The sequence below is a fragment of the Durio zibethinus genome, chromosome 12, assembly GCF_047325235.1.
Source record: "Durio zibethinus cultivar Kanyao isolate XHJ-2024 chromosome 12, ASM4732523v1, whole genome shotgun sequence".
Lineage (NCBI taxonomy): Eukaryota > Viridiplantae > Streptophyta > Magnoliopsida > Malvales > Malvaceae > Durio > Durio zibethinus.
The window spans coordinates 18,718,176-18,744,305 of NC_143173.1; the positions used below are offsets into that span (position 1 = coordinate 18,718,176).

A 26,130-nucleotide genomic window follows, 5' to 3' on the forward strand; every position below is an offset into this window, starting at 1 on the left:
AGAAAGATAGTGGGGTCCACGAGAAAATATGAGTTGTTAAAAAATTTCCAGATTGTTCCACATTTTGTGAATTTTTTCAGTTTTTTAAAATGTGAAATGACAAATAAATACGACCTCATGCATCTAATATACGGAGGTAGAAACGTAAGTTGAGTGATTGCGGTGTGAAAAAACTTTGGTAATGGCACGTGCAGGTCAAAAAAAATATTAGGGTCACGTGTCTGCTGGAAAGTTGGAAATATCAAAGTTTAATGACTTATTGGTTATACAGTAAGGGAAGGTGTTTGAGAGTTTCATTGGAACTGCATGCTTTGTAGGACAGGTGGGGAGAAGAAAAAAAAGAATTAAGGTAAACTGGGTATTTTAGTAAAATTATTGCCAATAAGGAATGAGGATTTTTTTGGTAAGTTAGCCGTATATGATGTACATTTTTAATTTACCTTTTGATAAAAAGGTAGGTGAAGATGGTTGTTGTCAAACCCTGTGGCATGCAATTTTTTTTTCTTATTTTTTGTTGATGCAAATTTTGCAATTCAATTAATGAGAATCTGCTCCCCAATACACATGCGATTTTCTTAGGCTTGAGTTAGATGCATGATGGAAGGGGTCTTAAAGCATTGTGCATGTTATTTTATGATTAAATTTGTGAATGTACAATGAAAAATATCTTATCACATATTCAAAGTATACTTTAATTGATAATTAAGTATGACATTTTAAAGATTAAGTTGTTATCTCTACGTCTAGACCTAGGTATTTGATCCGATGCTAAAATACACATATCTCTAATTGAAGAATTAAATGTAAATCCCTTTTCTTCCAACAATTACAATTTTTTTGCCAAAAAATCAAGTCTAAAACTAAATAAAAACTACATTGTTTTCTCAATAAAAATATAAAATAAAAAGATAAATTATTTTGCACATGAATACGATTAGAGGCTCTTCATCTAATTTTTTTATATTAAAATTATAATTAAATATTATATTTAGATAATTAATTGAATAATCAACTATTACATTATAATCAACTTATAATTATTAAATAATCAATTAACAAACTATAACATAATTAAAAAATCAAACCCACAATAAAACGTAAACTTAGTTAGGACTTCAAGACAATATCTTATTGGCACTGTTAGTGAAGTTTTTAAACTTTATAAGAGAGATTAATATGATAACATATAACTCTTAAGTTATATATAAATATAAAAAATTAATTAAAAATTAATATATATATATATATATATGTAAATCTTTTAACTCCGCTTAAAATTAAAATTTATATTAACATGTATCAAATTCTAATTCAAAGAAAAATATCTAAGAAGAGAGAATATATTTTTTTTGCATTATTATTTACTCTCCTTTCAATTTTGTTTGTTAATTTTTTAATATCTCAAAACTATATTATTTTGTAGACATTTAATAGGCATTTTTATTCATGATTTTTTAATTTTTTTTCGGTATTTTGACATTAAAAATTATGAAGAATTAATTTTAGAAAAAAATTTAAAATTTTAGTAGAAAATACAATAAAAGTAATATTTTGTTTCTTTAACTTGGTACAAATCAAATAAAGACAACAAATTTGAGATGAAAATAGTATTATTTAATTTTCATTAGATATGTATAGGATGAGGAGAAGAGTAATGGTGGGTATAACAACGACAAGTACGTTCCTTTCTATAAACAAAAGGATTATGTGAGAGAATTTATTATTGGCACTAAAATCTATACCATACTTTTTCAAGAAACGAGGGAAATTATATCTTGGAAGCACAAAGTTTTGTATAGAACGACATCCAATATAAACAAACAAGAAGCTCGTAGTCATAAGGCGCCTATATTCAACACAATGTAATTTAGTAAGTTTTAATATATATATATATATATATATATATATATTTGAGGTATTGTTATGTATAAATTTTATATATTATTAGTAAATCAAATAATATTATTTTATTGATAAAATTTTTTTATAATTTTATTTGTTGTGTATTTATTTTTAAAAATTTTTAAAAATTTATATTTAATTATTAATAAAATATTATTATTTAATTTATTAATAATATATAAAATTTATACACTCGCGGAGCAGTGTAATGTCTAGTGGGCCTTAAACCCCTCTAATGCCAAAAATATGAAATCACGTGTTCTAGTCACAAATAAAAGCCCAAAAAACTTTTCATTGGTTTAATTTATTTGTTATTGAGATTAGTATTGATTTTACCGGTAGTAATTTTCATAGTGGAGAGTATTTTCAGCTAGCAATGAACATTTTGAAGACCCGTTTGCATAATTAAATGAGAAATCAATAGTTGAATGATAGTTTAGTTGTGTATATTAAAAAAATTAAGTGTTAAATATTTATAATAAAACTATTGTGCAAGTTTTTCAAAACATAAAATCATGTCAAAGATAATTATAAAATTTTAATAATTATGGTGGGGTATCAAAGTTTTAATTTATTATTATTATTGTTGTTTTTTTTTTAATAATTTAATATATTTAAACTAAGTTTCCATTTAATAAAATTTTTAACTTCACGTGTGTGTGTTTAAAGTTATTTCATACATTCAAACATGATTAAAAATTGACAAATGTTTTAATTAATTAACAATTAAACACGTATTAATTTTTTTAATGTTATTTGTGAAATTTAAATTTTCATTGTCATGTATAAAATAATAATTTTATAAAATTTTATCAATTAATTTATATTTTTAAATAAAAGGGAATTACTTTCCGATCCTAGGGGAGAGTATTTTCTAATATATGAGGAGCTTTATACCAAAAGTTTGATCATCGTAAATGACTAAAATCACGAGAAGAGAGGTTTTTTTATACCTAGACACATGATTATGGTTGTCAAGGCATGAATGTGGAATAACTTTTACAACTCATTCTCGGATTAATTGGTAGAAACGGGGAGAAGCATAAGTAGATCCCCAAAGCCCCAAATGTGATTTAGAAAATATCAACTTTAACTAGGATGTCACTTATATTTAATGAAAATTTTGATTTTTTTACTTGAATGAAAATAAAAAGGTGTATTACATTATATAAAAAAAAGATTTAATTTTAAATTTTTATTAAATACAGAAATGAGAATGATTAATATAATAGTCACTCCATATTCATATCTTATTGTATATTTATATGTTTAGTAAATGAATTTTTTATTAAATAATATAAATTATTACTTTATATTAATTAGTTGTAATATATTTTTATTTAAAAAAATATTAATATATATTTATAAAAAAATTACATAAAATATATAAATTAAAATTTTATTTTATTTTTATAAAAATTATGAATATAAATATTATTTATATTCATTAAATATTTATAAAAACAAAGATAAAAAATTTTAAATACCTATAGATATGAAGATAAATATAATATAAAAATTCAAAAATAAAAATATTTTAATCATCTCGTACTCTAATAACCGATATCTCTAATTTAATTATGAAACTCAAAAACAAAAAAAAAAAATGAAAAGAACAAAGAGAGAATCAAACAACTTAATTGGCTGTCGTTTTAAAATGGCACTTTCGATGGTTTTTGCTTGTCATTGCGTAATAAAACTCCTTTCCTTTTTTTTTTTCGTCCTTTTTCTTCCATGCTTTTGCGAATCTACGTCACTACTTCAATTGTCATTTTTGCTTTAAATATTGGAGACGGGAATGTAGGGACAGTCAAACTGGCATCGCTTTTGGGCACTTGAATCCTTGTAAAGCCACGTCATTCAAATATTTTTATAACATTTCGAGTGTCTCACAGTGTCACGGGTCGAGACTTAAGCTCCGAACTCGCGCGGTTCCGGGACCCAGGCATTCACCCTTCCGGCGTCCCGAATCAGTCTGACCATCACAGTTCACACCCTTGTGAGGTATTGTCCGCTCTGGCCCCCCTGGCCTCACGGTTTTGTCTTACAAAAGGCGCCTCACAAGACGGAGATGGTGTGAACCCTTTTATACCCCAGGGACCTTTCTATTATGTTCGATGTGGGATTCAGGACTCTTCTTTAGGTCCGTGACATTCTCCCACACTCAACCTCGTGACGCCCTCGTCACGAAGGCTGACCACCCTGCCTGCCTCCCTTGAGGTGCTTGGTGTGGATCGAACGATTTAGGGCTGGCTCTGATACCACTTGTCACGGGTCGAGACTTAAGCTCCGAACCCGCGCGGCTCCGGGACCCGGGCATTCACCCTTCCGGCGTCCCGAATCAGCCTGACCACCACAGTTCACACCCTTGTGAGGTATTGTCCGCTCTGGCCCCCCTGGCCTCACGGTTTTGTCCTACAAAAGGCGCCTCACAAGACGGAGATGATGTGAACCCTTTTATACCCCAGGGACCTTTCTATTATGTTCGATGTGGGATTCAGGACTCTTCTTTAGGTCCGTGACACACAGCGTGTGCCATTGTGACTGACACTAAAAACCTCACTCGAGGTTTGCTTATAAAAATAAATTTATAAATTTATAAAATTGATAAATATTTTGATAAACATAAAATTCCTCTTCAGTATGATTACATGAAATTGACACAAAAACTATGCTTATATTCAATGGAGAATCTTGATATTTGATTTTGAGAAGACCAACTAAAATTATTTTTTCATTTGAGATATTTCATTATATTTATTTAGCATAAAAAATATATGCAAACAATATACTCATAAAAATAATAAGCTCATATAATTATAAGTTTTATCAATTTATAAATAAAATTAAAAAATATATTAAAAAAATCTTTTATAAAGTGGTAATAATCCAATTAGTGATAAAAAAAAATTGTAGGTGCAAGAGTGTCAAAACTCTTTAAAAGAAGATTTTCATAAATGCTTAAGATAAGTCAATTTATAGAACACTAAAACAAAAATTAAAAATTATTTTAAGTTCTTGATGAAATACAAAAGTTTTTTAAAATTACCATGTAATGATAAGAAATTTAAGAATATATATATATAAATATATATTTTTAAGAAACAAATTTTATCATCAATTTTGACTTGATAAGAGAAGTTGAAGATTAAAAGGAGTTGTAGTAAAAACAAAATAATAAGCAAATTGTATTTTCTTTATGTTTGTATGATTGTAACTTATTTTTTAACAAATTTATTGATTTTAAAGGTTTGTGAATAATGATTGATGGGTATAATAAATAAGTGATATTGTGAATTTATTTTTTAATTAATAATATATAAAGAGACATTATAATAATAAAATTAACTAATAACATTAATTTTAGAAAATCATTTTAAATTTATTTAATATAAATATATACCCTACTAATAGAAAACCATTTCAAAATTATTTAATAGATATGCATTCAAATACATATATATATATAGTTATTTAAAATCGAAAAAGTTTATTTTTAAAAAGCAATTCACTTGGGCTATTTCATTGGAATAAAATTAAAAATAAAAAAGTAAAAATAATTCAAGAAAACAACCAAAAAAAAATTAAAATAACAATCATATTGAAACAAAGAAAATATTAGAAAGGATAAACTAACCCCATATCTAACAATAACAAAACCACAAAATCTATAATGAAAATAAAAATTAAATATTTGACTAAAATTTTCATTCACTTCCATCACTAGGAATCTATATATGGATTAAATTTGGAAGATCATAAGTGACAAAAAAACCAGTAAATGATCATAAAAAATAAGAATAATAATTGAAAAAATCTTAAAAATTGATAGTACAAAGTTTTATTTTTAAATCATTAATTCATTGAATATAAAAAATAAAATTAACATAATAACAATTTATGATTTTAATTGCTTAATACAATGCAAAAAGTTTTTCCAAACGAAGTATATATATATATATATATATATATATATATATACATATATATATTTGTCAAAGATTTATTTTTAAATCATTAATTAATAGAATATTAAAATGCTGAAATTAATATACTAATTTTTTTTTTTTACTTTTCATATCCTACTATTTTACTTCAAATTTACTGGTTATTAGAATATGTAAAATTTTTCAAAATATTATCCTTTAAAATATAAAATTATATGAATATAATTTTTCATACAAAACCTTTAAATAATAATAATACCATTACAAAAATTAAGCACAGATAGCTAGAAGAAAAAGATTATTATCTTGTATGACAATAGAGTTTTAAGATTTATAAGTGATTAGAGAGTTAATGTGTGTATCTAGCTAGATTATTGTATGAAATTTTACTTTCTTTATTAGATTAGGCACAAACTTAAGTATTTTGTAAGGTTAAGTTTTGAAGAAATTTCTACGGATCGACTCAAATCCAGTTAACACCTAAATGCAAAACCTTGGTTGGGGCCTAGTTTGTTCGTATTTATAACTTTACCAAATAAATTAAAATTTAATTTTATATTAGTAATACTTTTAATATTTTAAAAATAAAATTAATTTTTTATCAATAAACTAATATTATAGATCAGATCCAATTTGTGTTTAAAAAATTATGTTCAAGGTAGCTCAACCATAAGATGTTACTATAAATAGATGGATTCATTTAAATTTATCTTGGAGGTAGCAAGTCCCATAACATCGGATTTCTTAATGGTGATATTGTTTTGATGTATCTTATGACTTAGATTATTATGAATGTTTGTGTAATTGTAAGGGGGAGAGTAAATGAGATACTGAAATTGTATTAGGTTTGCTTGTTCAAAAGAAAAAAAAAAAAAAACCAAAAATTCTGCAATTGATTTCACTATAGGTGGCCCTGGGCAGGACTATTCACCCATAATTATGAGCCCAGTCAGGCCTGCACATGATATTTTAAGTTTATTTTCAACTCGACTTAAATATATTATAATATTAAGTAATAATTATTTTTATTACCTAAGAAAAATGATCTTCTAAAGATTAATTGCACGATGGTTATTTTTTTTAAATAAAGAAAAAATTGTAAGTCAATAGAGAAAAGTATAATGTCTGAAATCTACAATTAAGAAAAGGAATATAAAAAGTTTGTAGAAAAACTAATTTTTTTTCTTATGACGGAGATTATACATGAATGTTTGGGTAAATGTAAGGGGAAGAGTGAATCAAAAAATGAAATTGTATTAGGTTTGCTTATTAAGAAATAATAATAATAAAATTTGCATTACGTTTCATTCATCATTGCTTATTTCCAACTCGACTTTAGTATATTATAATATTAATTAATAACTATTTCTTATTAACAAAAAAAATTGGTTGTCTAAAAATTAATTGCACAATGGTTATTGATTTTAAAAAAGAAAAGAAAAAAAATTGTAAACAAATAAATGAATGTATTTTCTTTGCTTACTGATCGATAATCACTTATTAAATTTGATACATAAAGCAATAAGATTACATTTGTCACATAAAATTAGTTGAAAGATATGATATTAATTATTTTATCACATGTTTGTTATGTGTTTAAATAAAAAGATTAAATTAATAAAAGGATTATATATCTTATGCCAACATGATAACTTTATCATTTAAAAAAATAAAAAATTATTTTTAATTTATGAGATTATACTTGTATGTTTTTTTATTATGACTTCAAAAATTATATTAATAATTTAAATTATATCAATTTAAAAAAATAATTTTAATCAATAAATAAATTATTTTATTTTAATTATTTCACATATCAAACGTGATAAAATGACATATAATATTATTTATAATATTATTTTATTCGATTTTATCATAATTTTATATATCAATCATGATTTAAAGATCTTATAACATTCAAGTAAAATAAACGCTATAAATTTGGTATTCAATTTTGCATTCGCACAATAACTGCAATTGAAATCTGCTGAGATCTGAAATCCATTTAATGCTTCAAACAGCCATGAATTGAGTGCAAAGCATCCCAATTGATGGGGAATATATTATTTGTATAAAAAACATAGGGGAGTCCAACATATTTTACTATAAAGTAGAAAGGACTTGTTTCAAGCCTTTCGGATGCCCAATATTTCCTTCAAGATTGATACATGCTACATTGACAATTCGACGGAAATTGTCGAGTTGAATTGTATATATATAGGCATTCTTCCTTTCAAGTGTTCCTTCCCTTTTCTCAAATTCAAATGTTGCTTTGTTTTATGAATTAAGTTACGAAAAAAAAAATCAATTCAATATATATGGTTAATAAATAGGATAAAACAAGATAAGCATTATTTTGGCGATTATGTTAAAATATTGGAAGGTTATAATATTATCAAATCAAATTAATTAAAAATTAAGTTTTAAAAAATCAAAGTAGATAATGTGCTAAAATTAATTTAATAAAATTTAATAATTAATAAAAGTTAATTTAATAATTAATAAAAGTTAATTTAATAATCGGATCGATTAATTAAATTTAAACCCAAATATAAACACTCAAATTCTTTTGAATTGCCGGTAACACCATAAGATTACCGGTTACCCACATTCTCTCTTGTTAATTGAAATTGCATCATTGCCCTTCTCTTATCTTTTATTTGAAATTTCAAACTCAGCCGGGAAAGAACGAGAGGCGAGAGGGAGAGAGAACTCCAAAATCACGAAAAAAACGTCGCGTCGCTTTCTACGCTTCCCGTTAAATCCAATATTTGGAAACTACTTTAGCCAACGGTCAATAGTACGGAAAAATATTACAATCCACGCGTCAATCTCGTATTGGTCTCCCCCTGATTCTAAAAGGTTAGTGTTAACAGGCATCCAATCAAACCGTAAAAAGTTAAAAACAACAAAAATAAAATAAAAATGATCTATCCTCTTTTTTCATTTATTATCCAGTATATTTCTTCTTCGCTCCCTCTCCTCTCTTGTATTTCTCTTTTGAGTTCTTTCTTTCACATTCTTTCTTTCTTTTTCTCTCTCATTCGGTTCCGTTTTCCTTTACTTCGAAATCAAAGAGCTTAAGCTTCCTTGGTACGTTTTTTTCTTTCTCTTTTTTTTTTAAAAAGATTTTCTCTCTCCAAACGGTGCCCTTTTTTGTGGTTTGTTGTTGTTTCAATCTTCTTCTCTCTTTTTTTTTTTTTTTTTTCTAATGTGGATTTGGTAATGTTGGTAACCGTTATCTTGTTTGGTTACTAAGAAATGTGAGGAAAAGAAAAGAAAATTAAATTTGAATTTTTCAGAAATTTTAAAAGCTTAATTCGATTTTTTTTTTTCAAGATATTTGTTTAAGAGAGACTGTTAAAATTAAGATTTGGATTTTTTTTTTTTATGTTTCTACATTTTCTCAGCAGCCAAACAAAGGATTAATCCGATAAATCAATTCGGATTACTGCTTTTGTGTGTGTTTGGTGGAGGTTGTTGTTAATAGTTTCCAGAATTATTTAATTCTATTTTTCTCCTGGTTTTGCCACAGTGAAACGTGACAGTGAGGAAATTGAATTTCAAGAGTGTTACAATTTTTTATTGAAATAAATTAGAAAAAAAAAACTGAGATTCTTAGTTGTTGCTGCAGAGTTCTTGAAGATTTAGTTTGTTTTATTACCGTCCTTCTGTGTGTTTGCTCTGAAGATTGATAATGCTGATGCCCATGATGACCTGCTAATGCGAATAAATGATGATGAAGAAGAGATTTACGAGTTTTAGGTGTGATTGGTTTCTTGAAAGGGTCCTTTCTGCTACAGTGTTTTTTGGGGTAAATAAATGCCGTTTTTCATGCATTTGAAGCAGATGGGTTGCAAGGGTTGGATAATACAGATTTTGGGGTAATATGGCTGTTGCTGGTCTACACAATGTTTCTGTACTTGAAAATTCTTTCCTAAGGGAGTCTGTCTCAAGCTTCAAGAAGGTGGGAAAATGGTAACACCCGGCCATCCTCACTCCTGCGGATATGGCGGGGGCTTGAGGATGAGCATGTGGTGTGTCATGCTCAAGAGAGAGCTAGTGAAAGAATGCTCCAACAGAGTGATGACTTCTCTGTGAATGATCTTTCTGATAGCCGAAATAGTGAACATAGTGGTGTTTCAGAAGATGTGAGTGTGAGTGAGAATGAGATTGGACAATGGTCCCCAGACTGATTTGGATTGCAAAGTGGAAATAAGGATTCAAGTAATTTTAGTTATGAGTATTTGTCTGATTTGGGGGAAGCTGAAAGGGAAAGAGTAAGGCAAATTTTTCGGGACTGAAAGAACAGTGGTGGCAGGGAACGTTCATCCGATGTTTCCTGTAGAAACAACAGTTCCAGGGCCCAGTGGCTTGGTGAAACCGAGCAGGAGAGAGTAGAATTATAAGGGACTGGGTGCAAATGAATAGCCAGCAGAGAGGTGGTTGTTGTGACAATAGAGTATAGCGAGCTGCTGATGTTGGTGGTCAAATTGAATGAGTTCCTGATGGGTTGGTGGTTAACCAGAATGAAGGCCAGACTGAGCATGTGCGTAGTGGCAACTGGAAATTATGTGGCCGACAGGCCCTGCATGATATGCTTAAAAAGGACAAGAGAGAAAGGCAAACAGAGCTTCCGGAGCAACAGGCTGTATCAAATTTTGCCCACCGCAACTGCATTCAGGTAGATGCATAAAAAGTCTTTCCAATTTTCTTTGGTGGCTATTGTCTTTATTTATTCACATTTTTTGCATATCCTTCCAAATTTTCAAACAAAAAGAAAGACAAAAAAAATTATGTTTAAGGTAGATGATAATTTAGTAGTTTTGGTCTATTTCTCATCAGTAATTAAGATGCAATATTGGATGTGTAATTATTGATTTAAACTTCAACATTAAAATTCTTGAAAATAACTTCATTGCAGTTATGACATGCGTACGAAAAAGAGAAAGTCCATATGTCATACTAACTAACCAGGATAGGTTTTGAATGAAAAAAAAAAGAATAATTTTGAACCAAGAGAAGAATTCTGATTTTTTGTCAAGGTAGGAAATGCTAACATGTCTGTCTCAAGTACTTGCCTTTTATCTTCTTATAACTGTTGATGTTACTGTTGTTAGCTTGTAGCATGTTCTGGAAATTAAATGGTCCATAGAGTTATAACTCTGAAGAGCAATTAGGCTACCTATTCGCTGTTGTCATTTGCTGCTAAAAGGCTGTTTGAAATTTTTAAAAATGTTTATGGATCTTCTATATGTGTTATTTCGTAGGCATCTGTAGCTTAACTTAGCTGGGCATTGTAATCTTTAAATCAACTGGCTTAAACGTCTTATTGTTAATTTTTAACTTTTTAGGAACTTTTCCATCTTGATTTTTACATTACTAAACGTGGTATGGTTTTAGTTTTACTATCATTCATTTATTTCTGTATGTCTTCCTTGTTTCATTTTTTGCAGTCATTATTGAGAGGTAGGTTCTCGAGAAATGACAGAATGGTTGAAGGTGAAAGGTCTACCTCTATTGCAGCTAGTGAATTAGGCTTAATAAGACAAAAAAAGGGGCACACATTAGCACCAGGGCAGGAAACTCATGTCTCCAATAAAAAAAAAAAACACCAATTTAGGTGCCATCAAGCTTTAAAGGAATAGAGTTACAAAAAAAAAAAAATAATAATGTCAGTAGTTTCAAATATTTGTAAAATGCAATACATTCATCTTCAAACCACATTTGAGGCCCAAAATACCACATCCACATTTGAAAACACTTATATAGAAATTCCAACGCAAATAAACAAGTTTGAATAAGAATATAGTTGGCAGTTCATTCTGTCATCTTAACTGTTAAGGAAAGAACAATGGGGACAACACCTTTTAAGTGCTTGGAAAGAAAGAAGACAACTTAGGAGGATTAGATAGATGACAAAAGTGAAACAGAGAGAAAGTCAGATGCTATTAAAACCGCTTACCTTGGTTTCCAAAAGGCTGAGCTGTATGTTTCAATATGCATCAACTTTATTTTATGCAGTGCAAGGCTCACATACCAGGGCCTGAAGAGAAGAGCATAAGTTCAACTGTTCCAAAGAAGTCTGAGAGAAACCCTGTCAGAGTTGTCAATCAAATGCCATTGCCTCCACCAAAGCAAAACTTGCTTAAAGTAGGGCCTAACTGTGGGAACCATGAACCTATCATTGAAGAACCGGCAACACCTGAACCAGAGGAAACAGAAGAACCACAAAGTGACATCGAAGATGCATGCTATGAGGACCATGATGAAATTCCACAGTAAAACTCAATATTGAAGAGTTCACAGCAAACCTACAGCATTATATGCAGGCAAAGATGGAACTCAAAGGAGACTTGTCAAATGCTTTATTAGCTTTGAATTCTGAAGCTGCTTCTATCCCACTCCAAAATTGAAGAATGTGAGCAGGTTATGAACAGAGCTCTATGGTTAAGTGAATATTATCCTCATCATCATGCAACCAAATATCAAACATAATAATGAGGTAATGGGACGTATTTTCAAGTTAATGAGGTAATGTTTAAGCTATTGCCAACTCTAAATTTCTTACAAGACTCATAAGAAGGGGGGAACCAGTGGAATCTGGGAAACCAGAACCCTTGCCTAGACAAGATATGGATTGTCTTTCAGCATTTAAAGACTGGCATTTTGTTGATTCCTACATTGCCCAGCATGTATAAATTTATTTGATAATTAGATGCTTATAAATGAAGTTGCTATTACCTCACAGGTCTTTGCAGATCATGAATCAGGCCTCAACCCATTGGATGTTCCAAGGGAATGGACATGGAATTTACCCAGAAACTGTATACTTTGGAACATCTGTATCAGCAATATTCAAAGGTAAGAAATTACCCACCAAGCCTTTGAATACTAAAATTGTTGCCTTGTTTTAGTAATAAAGGAAAAAGGTTACTTACAAAAACTAATCCATGTCTACTAGGACTTTCAACTGAGGGAATTCAGTATTGCTTTTGGAAAGGTATGAAATGTTACTTTTAATTATTCAATTACCATATCTACATGCAACAAACAATAGCTTGTCATTAGGCACACATATATAGAAATGGAGCAAAAACTGTTACTTTATCTATTACATGAGTCTCAGCATTCACACTAATCAAATAATAAGTTCATATACACTAGCCAATGATTTCCTACTAGAAACCCAGGTTTTGTCTTTTGTCTTTTTTCTTTAAATTTTGATCAAACAAGAAAGAAAAAGGACAACGCATTAGGTAGAAATGCAACCAACCAATGAGTTATTTTGATGACAAACGGAACAAACAGAAGAATAAGATGTGTGCCACCGTGGTGGCAGATATGTGAAGGTATGCTTTCTGGACTTGGACTTATAATGAGCCAGTTATGCAAGCAGAGCTGGAAAGTTAAAAGAGAACATTGGATAAGGAAAGGTGATTTGAAAATTGCTGATAAAAGTTCAGATATCCTACTTGCACGTATTTTAGAATAACGAAGGAAGAAACATAGAAAAATGAAGGGAAAAAGATTCTAGAATCATATGAAAGAATGAGAAAGAGAATGAAATACTGTGCTTTAATCCCACAGAAGTTGCACACAAAAGAGATGTTGGTTTAAGGATTTTGCAAATTAAAGAGAAATTTGGTAAAATAATGAGAAGGATTAGAGAAATGAGCTAAAGCCAGTAAGCAGGAAGAAGCAAACATCATCAGCTACTGATAATTTAAACTTCACTCTATTTTGCAATAAAGTGAAGGTCTAAAAAACGCAATTTGACATTGCAAAGATATATTACAACAGTGTGTAACTTTTGAATAATCATAAGCAAGGACGGCAAAGCTAAGTGTGGTTACTGCCCAAGTATATCGCATACTATCTCCTACCTTCCAAAGAAAAAAGACCTATTGCCGTCCACGGTGGCCGAAGATCTTTCGTTATATTATTTATTTTTCTTAAAATTATATTTTCTTTCTTTTGTTTGGAACACATGATATTCTTTATTTTTTCAATTAATTATTACTTTTTTATTGAAAATAAAAATGTATAAAAAAAACTAAAATATTATCATTTAAAATATAAAAATATATGAATATAATTTTTCATGCAAAATCTTTAAATAATAATACCTTTACAAAAATTAAGCACAAATATCTAGAAGAAAAAAATTATTATCTTGTATGACAATAGAGTTTTAAGTTTTATAAGTGATTAGAGAGTTAATGTGTATTCATAAAGATGTATTTAAAAAATAATAAATTATTTAATTATTAAATAAACATACAATAACCATTTAATCTTTCTTGTAGAATTTTAAAACTTGATCATTGATATAGAGAATAATAATCGAAAAGAAAATCTTCATTAATATAATAATCTTTTGACAATTGTCTTGAAAAGTTTTCATATTTTGAAAATCTTCCTAATATATCAAATACATTTCTCCAATATATATAATCAAATAATTATTCACCAAGCTATCTCTTATTGGTTTAAGTAACAATTTTTTTTACTTTTTCATTATTTAAAAAGTTCTTTATATATTGTCAATAAGACCTTGGCTTAGCAACAATGAAAAGATCTTGGAAAGTCAAGTCTAGTCAAATTTTATGTTAAATTTATCCAACTAAATATTGGTTCATTGTTTAATTGATTTGCCTATATAATGTAATTCATTGATTTTTATGTACAATACTTGAATATGATTGTAATTTCTCTTATATTAATAACTCCATAAAATTTTTGAAAAAAAAGGATTCCATAAAAAATTATTTCTTTATAATTCAATCACAATTGGTAAAATCAAAACTAGTTTTAATATTAAAAAAAAAAAAAACTAGTGCATAAATAGCACTAATATTTTCGTTAGTCTTAACTACTCTTCATGTGATATCTATTTTCCATTAACTACATATTGACCCCAAATTATTTTACTATATTATAAATTGATTCTTAAATTTTTATTTTAATGAATCATTTTATCCCAAATTTTAATTTTAGTGAGATTAATTTATGATTTATCCCACACTGAAGCGTATATTAGAGAAGAATTTTAAAGTTCGATGGGCTTTGAAACTGGCAATCAAGCTTCACTCTGTCTAACTCAGTTAATGTTTGGAATTTTACTTTTTTATTAGATAAGGCACAAATTTAAGTAATCTTGGAGTAATTAACTATTTTGTATAGTTAAGCTTTGGTTAGAAATGTCTACAGATCAATTCAAATCCAGTTAACACCTAAATGTAAAACACTGGCTGGGGTTTAGTTTATTTGTACTTATAATTTTATTAAATATATTAAAAATTAATTTTATATTAGTAATATTTTTAATATTATAAAATTAAAATTAATTTTTTATCAATAAACTAATATTATAGATTAGGTCTTTGAATTTAAAAAATTATGTTTAAGGTAACTCAACCCTAAGGTGTTACCATAAATAGATGGATTTGTTATAATTTGTTATGAGGTGAAAAGTCATAAAATTGGATTTCTTAATGGTTATATTGTTTTAATGCGTATTACGACTGAAATTATTATAATTGTGAGGGGGAGAGTAAATGAGAGAATGAAATTGTATCATGTTCGCTCGTTAAAAAAAAAGCTCCAAAATCTGCATTGGGTTTCACTATAAGTAGTCATGGGCTGGACTACTCACCCATAAATATGAGCCCAGGCAAGGCTACGCATGATATTTTGAGCTTATTTTCAACACGACTTAAGTATATTATAATATTAATTAATAATTATTTTTATTACCTAAGAAAAATGGTCTTCTAAAAATTAATTTCACAATGGTTATTATTTTTTAAAAAAATAAAAAAAATTGTAAATCAAAAGGAATATATATATTTTTTACAGAATATATTGTACATATTTGTTACTTATAAATTAAAGTGATTATACCTAAATAAGTCCTTAAACTTTATAAAAAATAAAATAAACCTTAAATTTTTTATTGTATGAAATTAAGCCTATAAACTTTTATTTTATTGTAATTACACCCATCAAATATGAAATATGGGTGAATAAAGTCCAATCGCAAGAATTAGTAAAATAGCATTCTCCCAAATATTTTTCATCCAAGTCATCACAACTAAGTAAGCATTTTTATAAATTACATCAGCCAACCTAAAAGATTTTAATGAAATATGAAATATTTTGTAATCTTAAGATTTTAATTAAAATTAAATAAAAGTTTATAATCATAATTTCATGTAATAACAGATTAAAAGCTTATTATTATTTTGTCTTTCATATATCACGAATTGTTTTTATCATTTTACATTATTTAACTCATGAAATATTACACGGTTTTATTTTACTTGATTGTATTTTAAATACTAGTAAATCAGTTGTTTAATAATTAATTACTCAAAATTTTATTCCACTTGATTGTAGACATATTATTGAGAAATTATTTAATACATAATCAGTGGAGTTTTTTAATTTCACAAGTGGAATTAACGGAGTGACATGCATTCTACTTATATTTTTAAATTAATTTTTTATTTTTAAAATATAAACTAAAATATATGTCTCACTTTATTAATTTTGCTTGTAGAATTAAAAAAAAAAAAAAAAACTTCACTAATGGTATGTTTGATAAAATTTTTTTATTTTTTTTCATGTATTTTATGATTGAGATTATATATGAATGTTTGTGTAAATGTAAGGGGGAAAGTGAATCAGATAATGAAATTGTATTTGGTTTGCTTATTAAAAAATAATAATAATAAAATCTGCATTACGTTTCATTGTAGGTGCTCATCAGCCAGACTACACCCTTGTACATATCCAACTCAGACTTGAGTATATTATAATATTAATTAATAATTATTTTTTATTAACAAAAAAATTGGTCATCTAAAAATTAATTGCACAATGGTTATTGATTTTAAAAATGTAAAGAAAAAAATTGTAAATCAAGAAAGAAAGGTATAATGTCTGAAATATACAATTAAGAAAAGAAATAAAAAAAGTTTGTAGAAAAATTAAAGAAAGGTATAAAGAAGTCTTGTGTTTGGGGATGATCACAAATTGTTCTAATTCTTTACTTGTCAATGAATACAAGAAATGAATCAATAAGTTTGAAACCGAAAAGAAAAATGTATATATATTGAAGCCTTGGCCTTGGTGATGATCAACAACCAATCTTTCTTTCTCTTGTTCATTGCAATATGGAGTCAAAGAAAGAAAGTGCAATTCAACATTGGAGCCATTATCACCCATTGCATTACGTTGAAGAGCAAACCAATCAGAGTAAAAAAGTTATTTGCTCGCTGTGTAGGGAAATGGTGTCAGGTCCAAGCTTTAGCTGTGCGGAGTGCAAGTATCACCTTCATAAGAAATGTGTCCAGGCACCTACGATTATTGTCAAACACCCTCTCCACCGTGAGCACTTTCGTCTTTTGCTTGAGGCAGATTCAACCGATTTTAAGAGGTATGGTTGCCATCTATGTAATGAAAAACGTAATATGTTTGTTTATCAATGTTATGATTGCAATTTCTTTATTGACATCAACTGTGCTTTGGCTTCACTTAACATTCTTGGTAAAACATTCCCTAAGGTCAAACAGCAAGCCCACCAACATCCATTGATTTTCATTGAAAACCATCATGATGAACTCAAAAGAACTTGTTGCTCCTGGTGTCAAAAACCATTAGTAGATTCTATATACATTTGCATGGACTGTAACTTTTACCTTCACAAGAAATGTGTAAACTTACCTCTTAAAATTAATCACCCTTGTCATCGTCAGCACCCTCTTATTCTTAACTTTGATGTCAATAATCATTATTGCAAGCTATGCCAACAGAACAACGAAGGATATTCCTATAGTTGTTCTCTTTGCAAGTTTGATATTGATATCAAATGTGTTTGGCAAAGGCCCGTTATAGAAGATGAAAGTTGTCATAAGCACCCATTCACCTTGTTATGGAGACAAGAGTCATTCATTTGTGATGCATGTGGTATGGAGGGAAATTATGTTTCATATATATGTTCTATATGTCACCTCCAAGTCCATCAGAACTGCACCTCATTACCACATGCAGTCAAAATTTCACGGCATGGCCACCCTCTTTTACACCATTTTTCCCTTCAGCAAGAAGAGCTTGAAAGCCAGGATTGTGGCATTTGTTTAGATGAAGTGAAAATAGAGCATGGAAGTTACTATTGTTTCAGGGGGGATTGTAAATATATTGTCCATGTGAATTGTGTAATAGAGGATTATGAGTACTACGACAGAATTGATCAAGTAGATCAAGATGAGGAGTCCATTGACTATTTAGCTTTGCAGTCGGATGACACAACAGATTCTTCCATCACAGATGTTATTGAGGTCAATGCACAAGGAGAAGCTACAAAGATAAAACATTTGCTTCATGAGAATGATTTGATATTGGGGGACAAAATTAACGAGGAAGATGATAAATGTTGCGACGGGTGCATGCTATCCATCTCAACTTCTTCGTTTTATTATTGTTCACAGTGCAATTTCCTTCTCCACAAATCCTGCGCTGAATCATCAAGGAATAAGCATCTTTGGTTTTTTAATTATTCCACTACCCTCGCTTCAGCGGAAATTTTCACATGTAGGCAATGTAATCGCCTCTGCAGTGGTTTTTGCTATTTGGATTTGTGCCTAAGGTGTGCCATACTTTCAGATACACTCAAACGTCAAGGACACAAACATTTGCTCTCTTTTGATTTTAAATTTCGAGGGCAATGCAACGCTTGTGGTGTCAATAATGCTTATAATGGTGCGTATAGATGTAAAGCTTGCAACTATGCTGTAGATTTCAAATGCATGAGCTTACCACATGCAACTCGGCACAAGTGTGATGAGCATCTCTTGGAGCTTACTTATCATGATGAAAATGTTTATCCAGAACAACATTACTGTGATATCTGTGAAAAGAAAAGGGATCCAAATCATTGGTTTTATCATTGCAGAATTTGTGATACTTCTGTTCATCCCACTTGTGTTTTTGGGAAATATTCTTTTGTCAAGGTTGGGTGGACACACGAGTCTCGGTATCATCCACATCGTCTCACATCTGTCCGGAGCAAGATTTATGACCATCCTAGATGCTCTGAATGTGGTAAGCATTGTGAAGATTTAGCTTTCAAGTGTCCAGAGCCCGCATGTGACTACATTGTTCATTTGGAATGTCTATAGTAAAAAAGAGTGCAATGTAAAGAGTATGATTATGTTTAATTTGTTAATTGTGATATATGTGTTTCTCTTTCTCTGTTGCTACTTTGTACCAATCCTTTTAATTTCGTATTAATAAACGTTTATTCAGGGCTTTCAATTGTTTAAATTCCAAAGTCACTTTTTGAGTTTTTCTAATTTCTTTTTAATGGAATCATACTTCTTACATAAAAACAGCAACTTAAATAAAAATTAAGTCTTGCCTAATAATAATAATTATAATAATATATTTATCAATTAATCATTTTTCTTATTTTTAATTTTAGTGTTTATTTAATCATATATTTTTATCAATTAAAGATTTCACCATTGAACTCAACTTAAGGCTTGCCTATTAATAAATAATACATATATTTAGTTTTTGAATTTGAATAGTAAAGAGCTCTTCCAATATATACTTTTTGAAACAAAAAGTAAAAAATAATTCTTTTTTTTAGGAAAAGAAAAATAAAATCCATAAAGGTTGATAATGAATGAAATTTTTGGCACCCATTTTTAGAATTTTACTAGATCTTTTAAGAATTTTTCTGTTCATATAAAATTTCATGAATGACAACTGTGATAAAAATTTGAGATAAAAATTTGAAAATGCCCTTTTTTAAAAAATTTCTTTTAAATTTTTTAAAAAATTTTGAGAACTTTTTTTTATGGTTTCAACATGTATTGTACGTTGTATCTTATATCCTTCCAAATAAAAATTCAAATATAAACAAATTTATTAAAGAAATTAATTAGATAAATCATATTTCAATTTAAAAAATAAGTGTAATTAAATTTTTTTAACTAATTAATAGATATTCTATGATAATTTCTATAGATAACAGTTAAATTTATTTTCTTTCCTAAAATTTATCTATTGATTAAATAGTCAATCATTTTAAAAAATTAAATTATATTTAAAAAAAACTACATATTTAAAATTTAATTTTTATCAAATTTTTTTTTATTTTTTTATTTCTTTTTGTAATTTAAATTTAAAATAATATACATGATTGAGAGCTAAAATTATTTTTTAAAAATTGGTCTTTCCTAAAGGAATTTTTTCAAAAAAATTTATTAGCATATATTTTTATCTATTTTCTTTTTTTTTTCTCTTTCATTTTCTTTTATTCTCCATCTTGACAAGAGAGAAAAAAAAAAGAGAATAAAAAAGGAAAAAGAAAACAAAAGAGGTAAAAGAGAAGACAATTAAAAATTAAGAAAAAATTACTATTTAAATTTAATAATTCAAAATTAATTAATCAAAAATATTTAATTTAGAATAGATTATTATGGTTAAGACTTAAATTTTTTTAAAAAAATTAATTTAGAAAACTAATTATTTCCAAAAAAAGTAAATTAATTTTTCAAAAAAAATTCAAAACTAGTTTTTATGAATACCATTTTTTATTTATTTAAAATAGAAAAGAAAATTTGGAAACAAAGTGTAAAAGAAAAAAATCAAAGAAAAAACGAAAAAAAAAGAAAGAGCAAAAATATGAAAAAATATAAAATACGAAAGAAGAAAAAAATAGTTTGGATTAACCAATTATATAACGACACCTCAGCCAAAACCACCTAAACTAAGAAAAGACAGGCCCAAGGTCATTGTAGAAGGCAAACCCAAAAGGACTCCAAAGTTGGCCGCTGCAAAAAAACAGTATCTCCATGGACAACCCAACTGGGAAGAGAAAGTATGTACACAGGAAAGGTGTCATGGCCAGGCCTTGGTCCTGCCATGACTGATCCTGAACCGAGCAGCGATCGAAATCGAGCTGGCGGGAAAGTGGTTCTACGATATGCGGGCGTGCATTCCGAGCTTTGGAACATCATGCTAACATGTTGTGGGGGCAATGGGAGCCTCGGGCCGCGAGATACGCGGGGAAGTTCGGGACAGTGGTCGGACACCCTCAAGCCAAGTACCCTGGCGGGTGCCATCAGTGGAAGCAGTGTGCGGGCATTCTGAGCAGGGGAATATGTTGAGGACATTGAGGGTGGACGGTCCATATCCTAGACCCCAAGTTAAACAGGTAAGTATGAGGCATTACACCGGTGCCCTGGAACCAGCTAGCCAGACGGGTGCTGTCGGTCGAAGCCATGTGCGGGCACCTTCGAGTGGGTTGGTGGAGCAATGAGCAGAATCAAGGAGCAATGGTGACCAAGAGGAAGGTTACGGGGCCCTGAGTTAGCCGGAGAAAGGCCCTAAGATGGCTGGGCAGAAAAGTGTCTCCGTTTCAAATATTCTTACGGTCACTGGTAGCATAGTGGGAAAATCTCTAACGTTCTTTATAGGGGGATGATCTGGTGTCAGCTCTCCACCACCCCCTTGGCTAGCGGGCAGGCGGGGGCCTGGCTAGTCTGAAGTGAGCTACTCCTAGGCACTCGTGGTGTCTAGGTGGGCGGGCATCGTAGGGTCACAAGCGTGGCACGATGCTTCCTCGGGTAAGGTAAACCCGAGGACGGTTGGGGCCGACGGACCTCATATCGCGCCTTTACGTTGAGCCATGGGGTTTGATGGTAGAATCTGTTATGCCCCTCGGTTTCCCCTCCTAGAGCCGGAAGGATCATGTGATGGTGTTGCGTAGGAGGGATGCCATCGAGCCAGAGGGATGTGCGGGCTAGCAGGTTGGCACGCTGCTAGACCCATGTGGCCAGTCGGGCTGGTGTGCTGCTGCTGGGGCAGTACACCCGAGTCCCCTTGCGGGACTAGCAGGATGTGGGATGTCAATCATGCGTGCGGGCAGCTGATACTGATGCGAAGGGCCTAAGCCCCAAGAACTGAGTCCCGTGGGACGAGATGAGCCTAAAGGCTCTGAGCTGGCTGCTGACCAGCTTAATTGAGGTGCTTGCGTAAACTTGATACGGGAGCTTGCGTATCATACGGACGGGCATGGTGTTGGGTTCTCACCATGCCAAGATGTAATAACATCATGAGAACCGGGGCTGTGTGCCCCTACGAGATCTGAGGGTCGGTGCTCGAAGCATTAAGCTTTGCGGCCAGAGCTGGGTGCTCATGGTTAATTGGAGAACCGTGGGCCGATGTGCGATGAGAGATGGGTTCCTCTCTATGGAGTTCGGAATGAGCAACCCTACGGGGTCAAAAGCCAGAAAAGGCTAACGGGCATGTGGCTCGAAGGATCGGAATTGGTCTGTCCGCGAAAAAATGGACACAATAGAAGGCTCACCTTGACTAAGATTAGTCTTGGCGCCGCACGGTCGCGTGGTTTCAATAGGAGGAACGCGTGGACCGTGACATTTTGGTATCAAAGCCTAGGTTGGCTCAGTGGCGAGAGTTACGCGACCCCATGTGTGGGTTTAGTGATGCGAAATCGAGGTGATGCCAGGCTCAAACGGAGCTATCGAGACACAGATGCGGGTTTTGTGCCTATGGGGGCTCGGGAAAGAGCCAACGATGCGTGCTGCGGGAAATATTGGGCCTATGTGAAAAGACTCTCAAGTAGGCTCTTGGATGCCAAGCAAAAGGGCACTAGAGTCTAGCCTCACCTAGAAAAAAGTGTTGGCATATGTTGCGGCATGTGATGCCTTCACGGTGGAAGGAACCGTATTGAGACCGAGATGCGAAAAGGGGCTTACACTATGAAATGGTGTTGCGTAAGGCCACGTGGGCCGAGCGAACCTTGTCCTGAGGGGCAGGAGGTGTCGAGTTGCAAGATTAATTACTAATGTGTGCACTTGCTGTATGGTGCAGGTGCCCCAGCGGGGGTGCAAGCCGAAGTATTCGGGTCTAAGCATGAGACTACTACACAGAAAAGTATGAAGTGGCTAAAAGATTGAAGCCACAAGCAAGATGGTCAGTGGACCATGAGCTGCGTTGGTCAGTGGACCATGAGTTCTTGTGGTCAGAGGATCACGAGAGTGTGTGTGTGAACCAGAATATCGAACTTGTATTGGCCGAAAGGGAAGGCTTCACGAGTAGTGGTGGTCAGTGGGCCACGACAGGATGTATTCCAGTGGAACAAGCAAAGGGAAACGACCAACTGACAAGGCCTCAGACGTGCAGGTCAGTGGACCTTGAGGATTGAGCGGGTGAATCCCCGAGTCCAGCAAATCAGTGGACTAGGCGTTTTATTGGATCAGTGGATCTTTGACTATGTTCGGATTTTGAGATATCATAAGAGCCATGCTAGAGTCAAGGCAGACAAGGAGTAGATCCATGAAGGAGACATGATTGTGCTAAATGCTACGTCGAGTTTCGAGTAAAAGTGGGGGAGACCTGTCAATTCCCCGTGAGACTGAGCCAAGATAAAAGAGCTTGGGCGATGGAGCATAGTGTTCAAGTCGGGGGCAAAGACCGAGTTAGCGCACTGTAAGGTGCCGTCTTGGGGGCGGTTGGCCTGAGGGCCACACCTAGAGAGGTGACCTTGGAGGGGCCGAGAGGACCCAAGTTAGGAGATGACCAAAGTGCTTGAATGCCACTGTGCTAGGGTCATCATGTGAGGTGTCGTATGAGTGCGGTTGACCTAAGCACCACGTCCAGAGGGGCGCATCAGTGAGTTGATGCTACAAGCGTGCAGTTGGTGTGAGGGGTCACGTCCGGTGGGACGCACCAAGTGAGTGGCAAAGCGGGTGGTTATTCATTCTACCGAGGGTCATTGATCAATGAGGGCACCTCGAGGTCGCAACCTGATAATGATCAAGGGATGAGCAATGGTATGGCCCATATGGAACAACCAGGGTAAGGTTAGATGGGTCGAGCAAGAACTAAGCTGAGCGGCATGAGTGCGGCAACGGGACCAATCTACATCAACAATGGACGAGTACTGTGGGCGGTGCCTCATGTGACGGGACCTCGACCCAATCCTTGAGGGCACAAACGGGAGACATACAAGTAAAATGTCAGCTGTGTGCAACAAGATAGTTGGGTGTGGTCTTGGCGTCGATGAGGGCATCGACATAGTAAGTGGGGGAGAGTGTCATGGCCAGGCCTTGGTCCTGCCATGACTGATCCTGAACCGAGCAGCGATCGAGACCGAGCTGGCGGGAAAGTGGTTCTACGAGATGCGGGCGTGCATTCCGAGCTTTGGAACATCATGCTAACATGTTGTGGGGGCAATAAGAGCCCCGGGCCGCGAGATACGCGGGAAAGTTCGGGACAGTGGTCGGACACCCTCAAGCCAAGTACCCTGGTGGGTGCCATCAGTGGAAGCAGTGTGCGGGCATTCTGAGCAGGGGAATATGTTGAGGACATTGAGTGTGGACGGTCCATGTCCTAGACCCCGAGTTAAGCAGGTAAGTATGAGGCATTACACCGGTGCCCTGGAACCAGCTAGCTAGACGGGTGCTGTCGGTCGAAGCCATGTACGGGCACCTTCGAGTGGGTTGGTGGAGCAATGAGCAGAATCAAGGAGCAATGGTGACCAAGAGGAAGGTTACGGGACCCTGAGTTAGCCGGAGAAAGACCCTAGGATGGCTGGGCAAAAAAGTGTCCCCGTTTCAGACATTCTTACGGTTACTGGTAGCATAGTGGGAAAATCTCTAACGCTCTTTATAGGGGGATGATCTGGTGTCAGCTCTCCACCACCCCCTTGGCTAGCGGGCAGGCGGGGGCCTGGCTAGTCTGAAGTGAGCTACTCCTAGGCACTCGTGGTGTCTAGGTGGGCGGGCATCGTAGGGTCACGAGCGTGGCACGATGCTTCCTCGGGTAAGGTAAACCCGGGGACGGTTGGGGCCAACGGGCCTCATATCGCGCCTTTGCGTTGAGCCATGGGGTTTGATGGTAGAATCCGTTATGCCCCTCGGTTTCCCCTCCTAGAGCCGGAAGGATCATGTGATGGTGTTGCGTAAGAGGGATGCCATCGAGCCAGAGGGATGTGCGGGCTAGCAGGTTGGCACGCTGCTAGACCCATGTGGCCAGTCGGGCTAGTGTGCTGCTGCTGGGGCAGTACACCCGAGTCCCCTTGCGGGACTAGCAGGATGTGGGATGTCAATCATGCGTGCGGGCAGCTGATACTGATGCGAAGGGCCTAAGCCCCAAGAACCGAGTCCCGTGGGACGAGATGAGCCTAAAGGCTCCGAGCTGGCTGTTGACCAGCTTAATTGGGGTGCTTGCGTAAACTTGATACGGGAGCTTGCGTATCATACGGGCGGGCATGGTGTTGGGTTCTCACCATGCCAAGATGTAATAACATCATGAGAACCGGGGCTGTGTGCCCCTACGAGATCTGAGGGTCGGTGCTTTAAGCATTAAGCTTTGCGGCCAGAGCTGGGTGCTCATGGTTAATTGGAGAACCGTGGGCCGATGTGCGATGAGAGATGGGTTCCTCTCTATGGAGTTCGGAATGAGCAACCCTACCGGGTCAAAAGCCAGAAAAGGCTAACGGGCATGTGGCTCGAAGGATCGGAATTGGTCTGTCCGCGAAAAAATGGACACGATAGAAGGCTGACCTTGACTAAGATTAGTCTTGGCGCCGTACGATCGCGTGGTTTCAGTAGGAGGAACGCGTGGACTGTGACAAAAGGCCTGACAGAATCAGAAACTGAACACGCAGATTCGACGATGGAGTCTGAACCTATTGCTAAAACACCAGCAAAGAGGAAGTATGCACGCAAGAAAATCCTAAAAGAATCGGCAAATGAAAAGATTAATTCTGTGAATGAATCTGATCCTAGTGCTGGAATAACTTTCAAAGGGAGGTACATGCACAAGAAATACCAGAAGGAATCAACAACTGAGCAAGCAGATTGTACAAGGGGCTCTGCTCCTAGTGCTGGAACAGCTGGAAAAGGGAAGCTTGGACGCAAAAGAGGCCTGAAAAGCATCAGAAGCTCGACAAGTGGATTGCGTGAAGGAGACTGATACTGGTGCTATGCCAGGTCAAAAATCTTGCAGAAGAGTATTGAATTTTGACTTGGAAAACACTAGAAATGAAAGTCAGGCTGAAATACTTAATCACCAGGAGATGCTACAGGGAAGTAAGTCATCTGAATCTCAAGCCATGAGAGAGCAGAATGTAGAAAATAGTGGGTTTAAAACAAAATTGACTAGACAGACTAGTCGACAGAGTGGCTTGGCTTTGGATAACCAACCACAAGCTGAAAGTATTCATACCCCCTTCTTGAAT

At 33.3% G+C, this 26,130-nt stretch overlaps 1 protein-coding gene and 1 pseudogene across 2 annotated transcripts; both read left to right on the forward strand.

Annotated features, from left to right (window-relative positions):
- The first annotated feature begins 8,513 nt into the window (after positions 1–8,513).
- Positions 8,514–13,914, forward strand: LOC149515836 (uncharacterized; annotated as a pseudogene). The gene is made up of 5 exons (XR_016326049.1): positions 8,514–8,942; positions 9,484–10,533; positions 11,874–12,354; positions 12,601–12,713; positions 12,814–13,914. The product of XR_016326049.1 is annotated as an uncharacterized LOC149515836 (transcript).
- Positions 13,915–16,589: 2,675 nt separating this feature from the next.
- LOC111297711 (uncharacterized) lies at positions 16,590–19,033 on the forward strand. The gene has a single exon (XM_022892352.2). The coding sequence runs from the start codon at positions 17,030–17,032 to the stop codon at positions 19,031–19,033; it is 2,004 nt and encodes a 667-aa protein (XP_022748087.1). The 5' UTR covers positions 16,590–17,029.
- Positions 19,034–26,130: the final 7,097 nt, after the last annotated feature.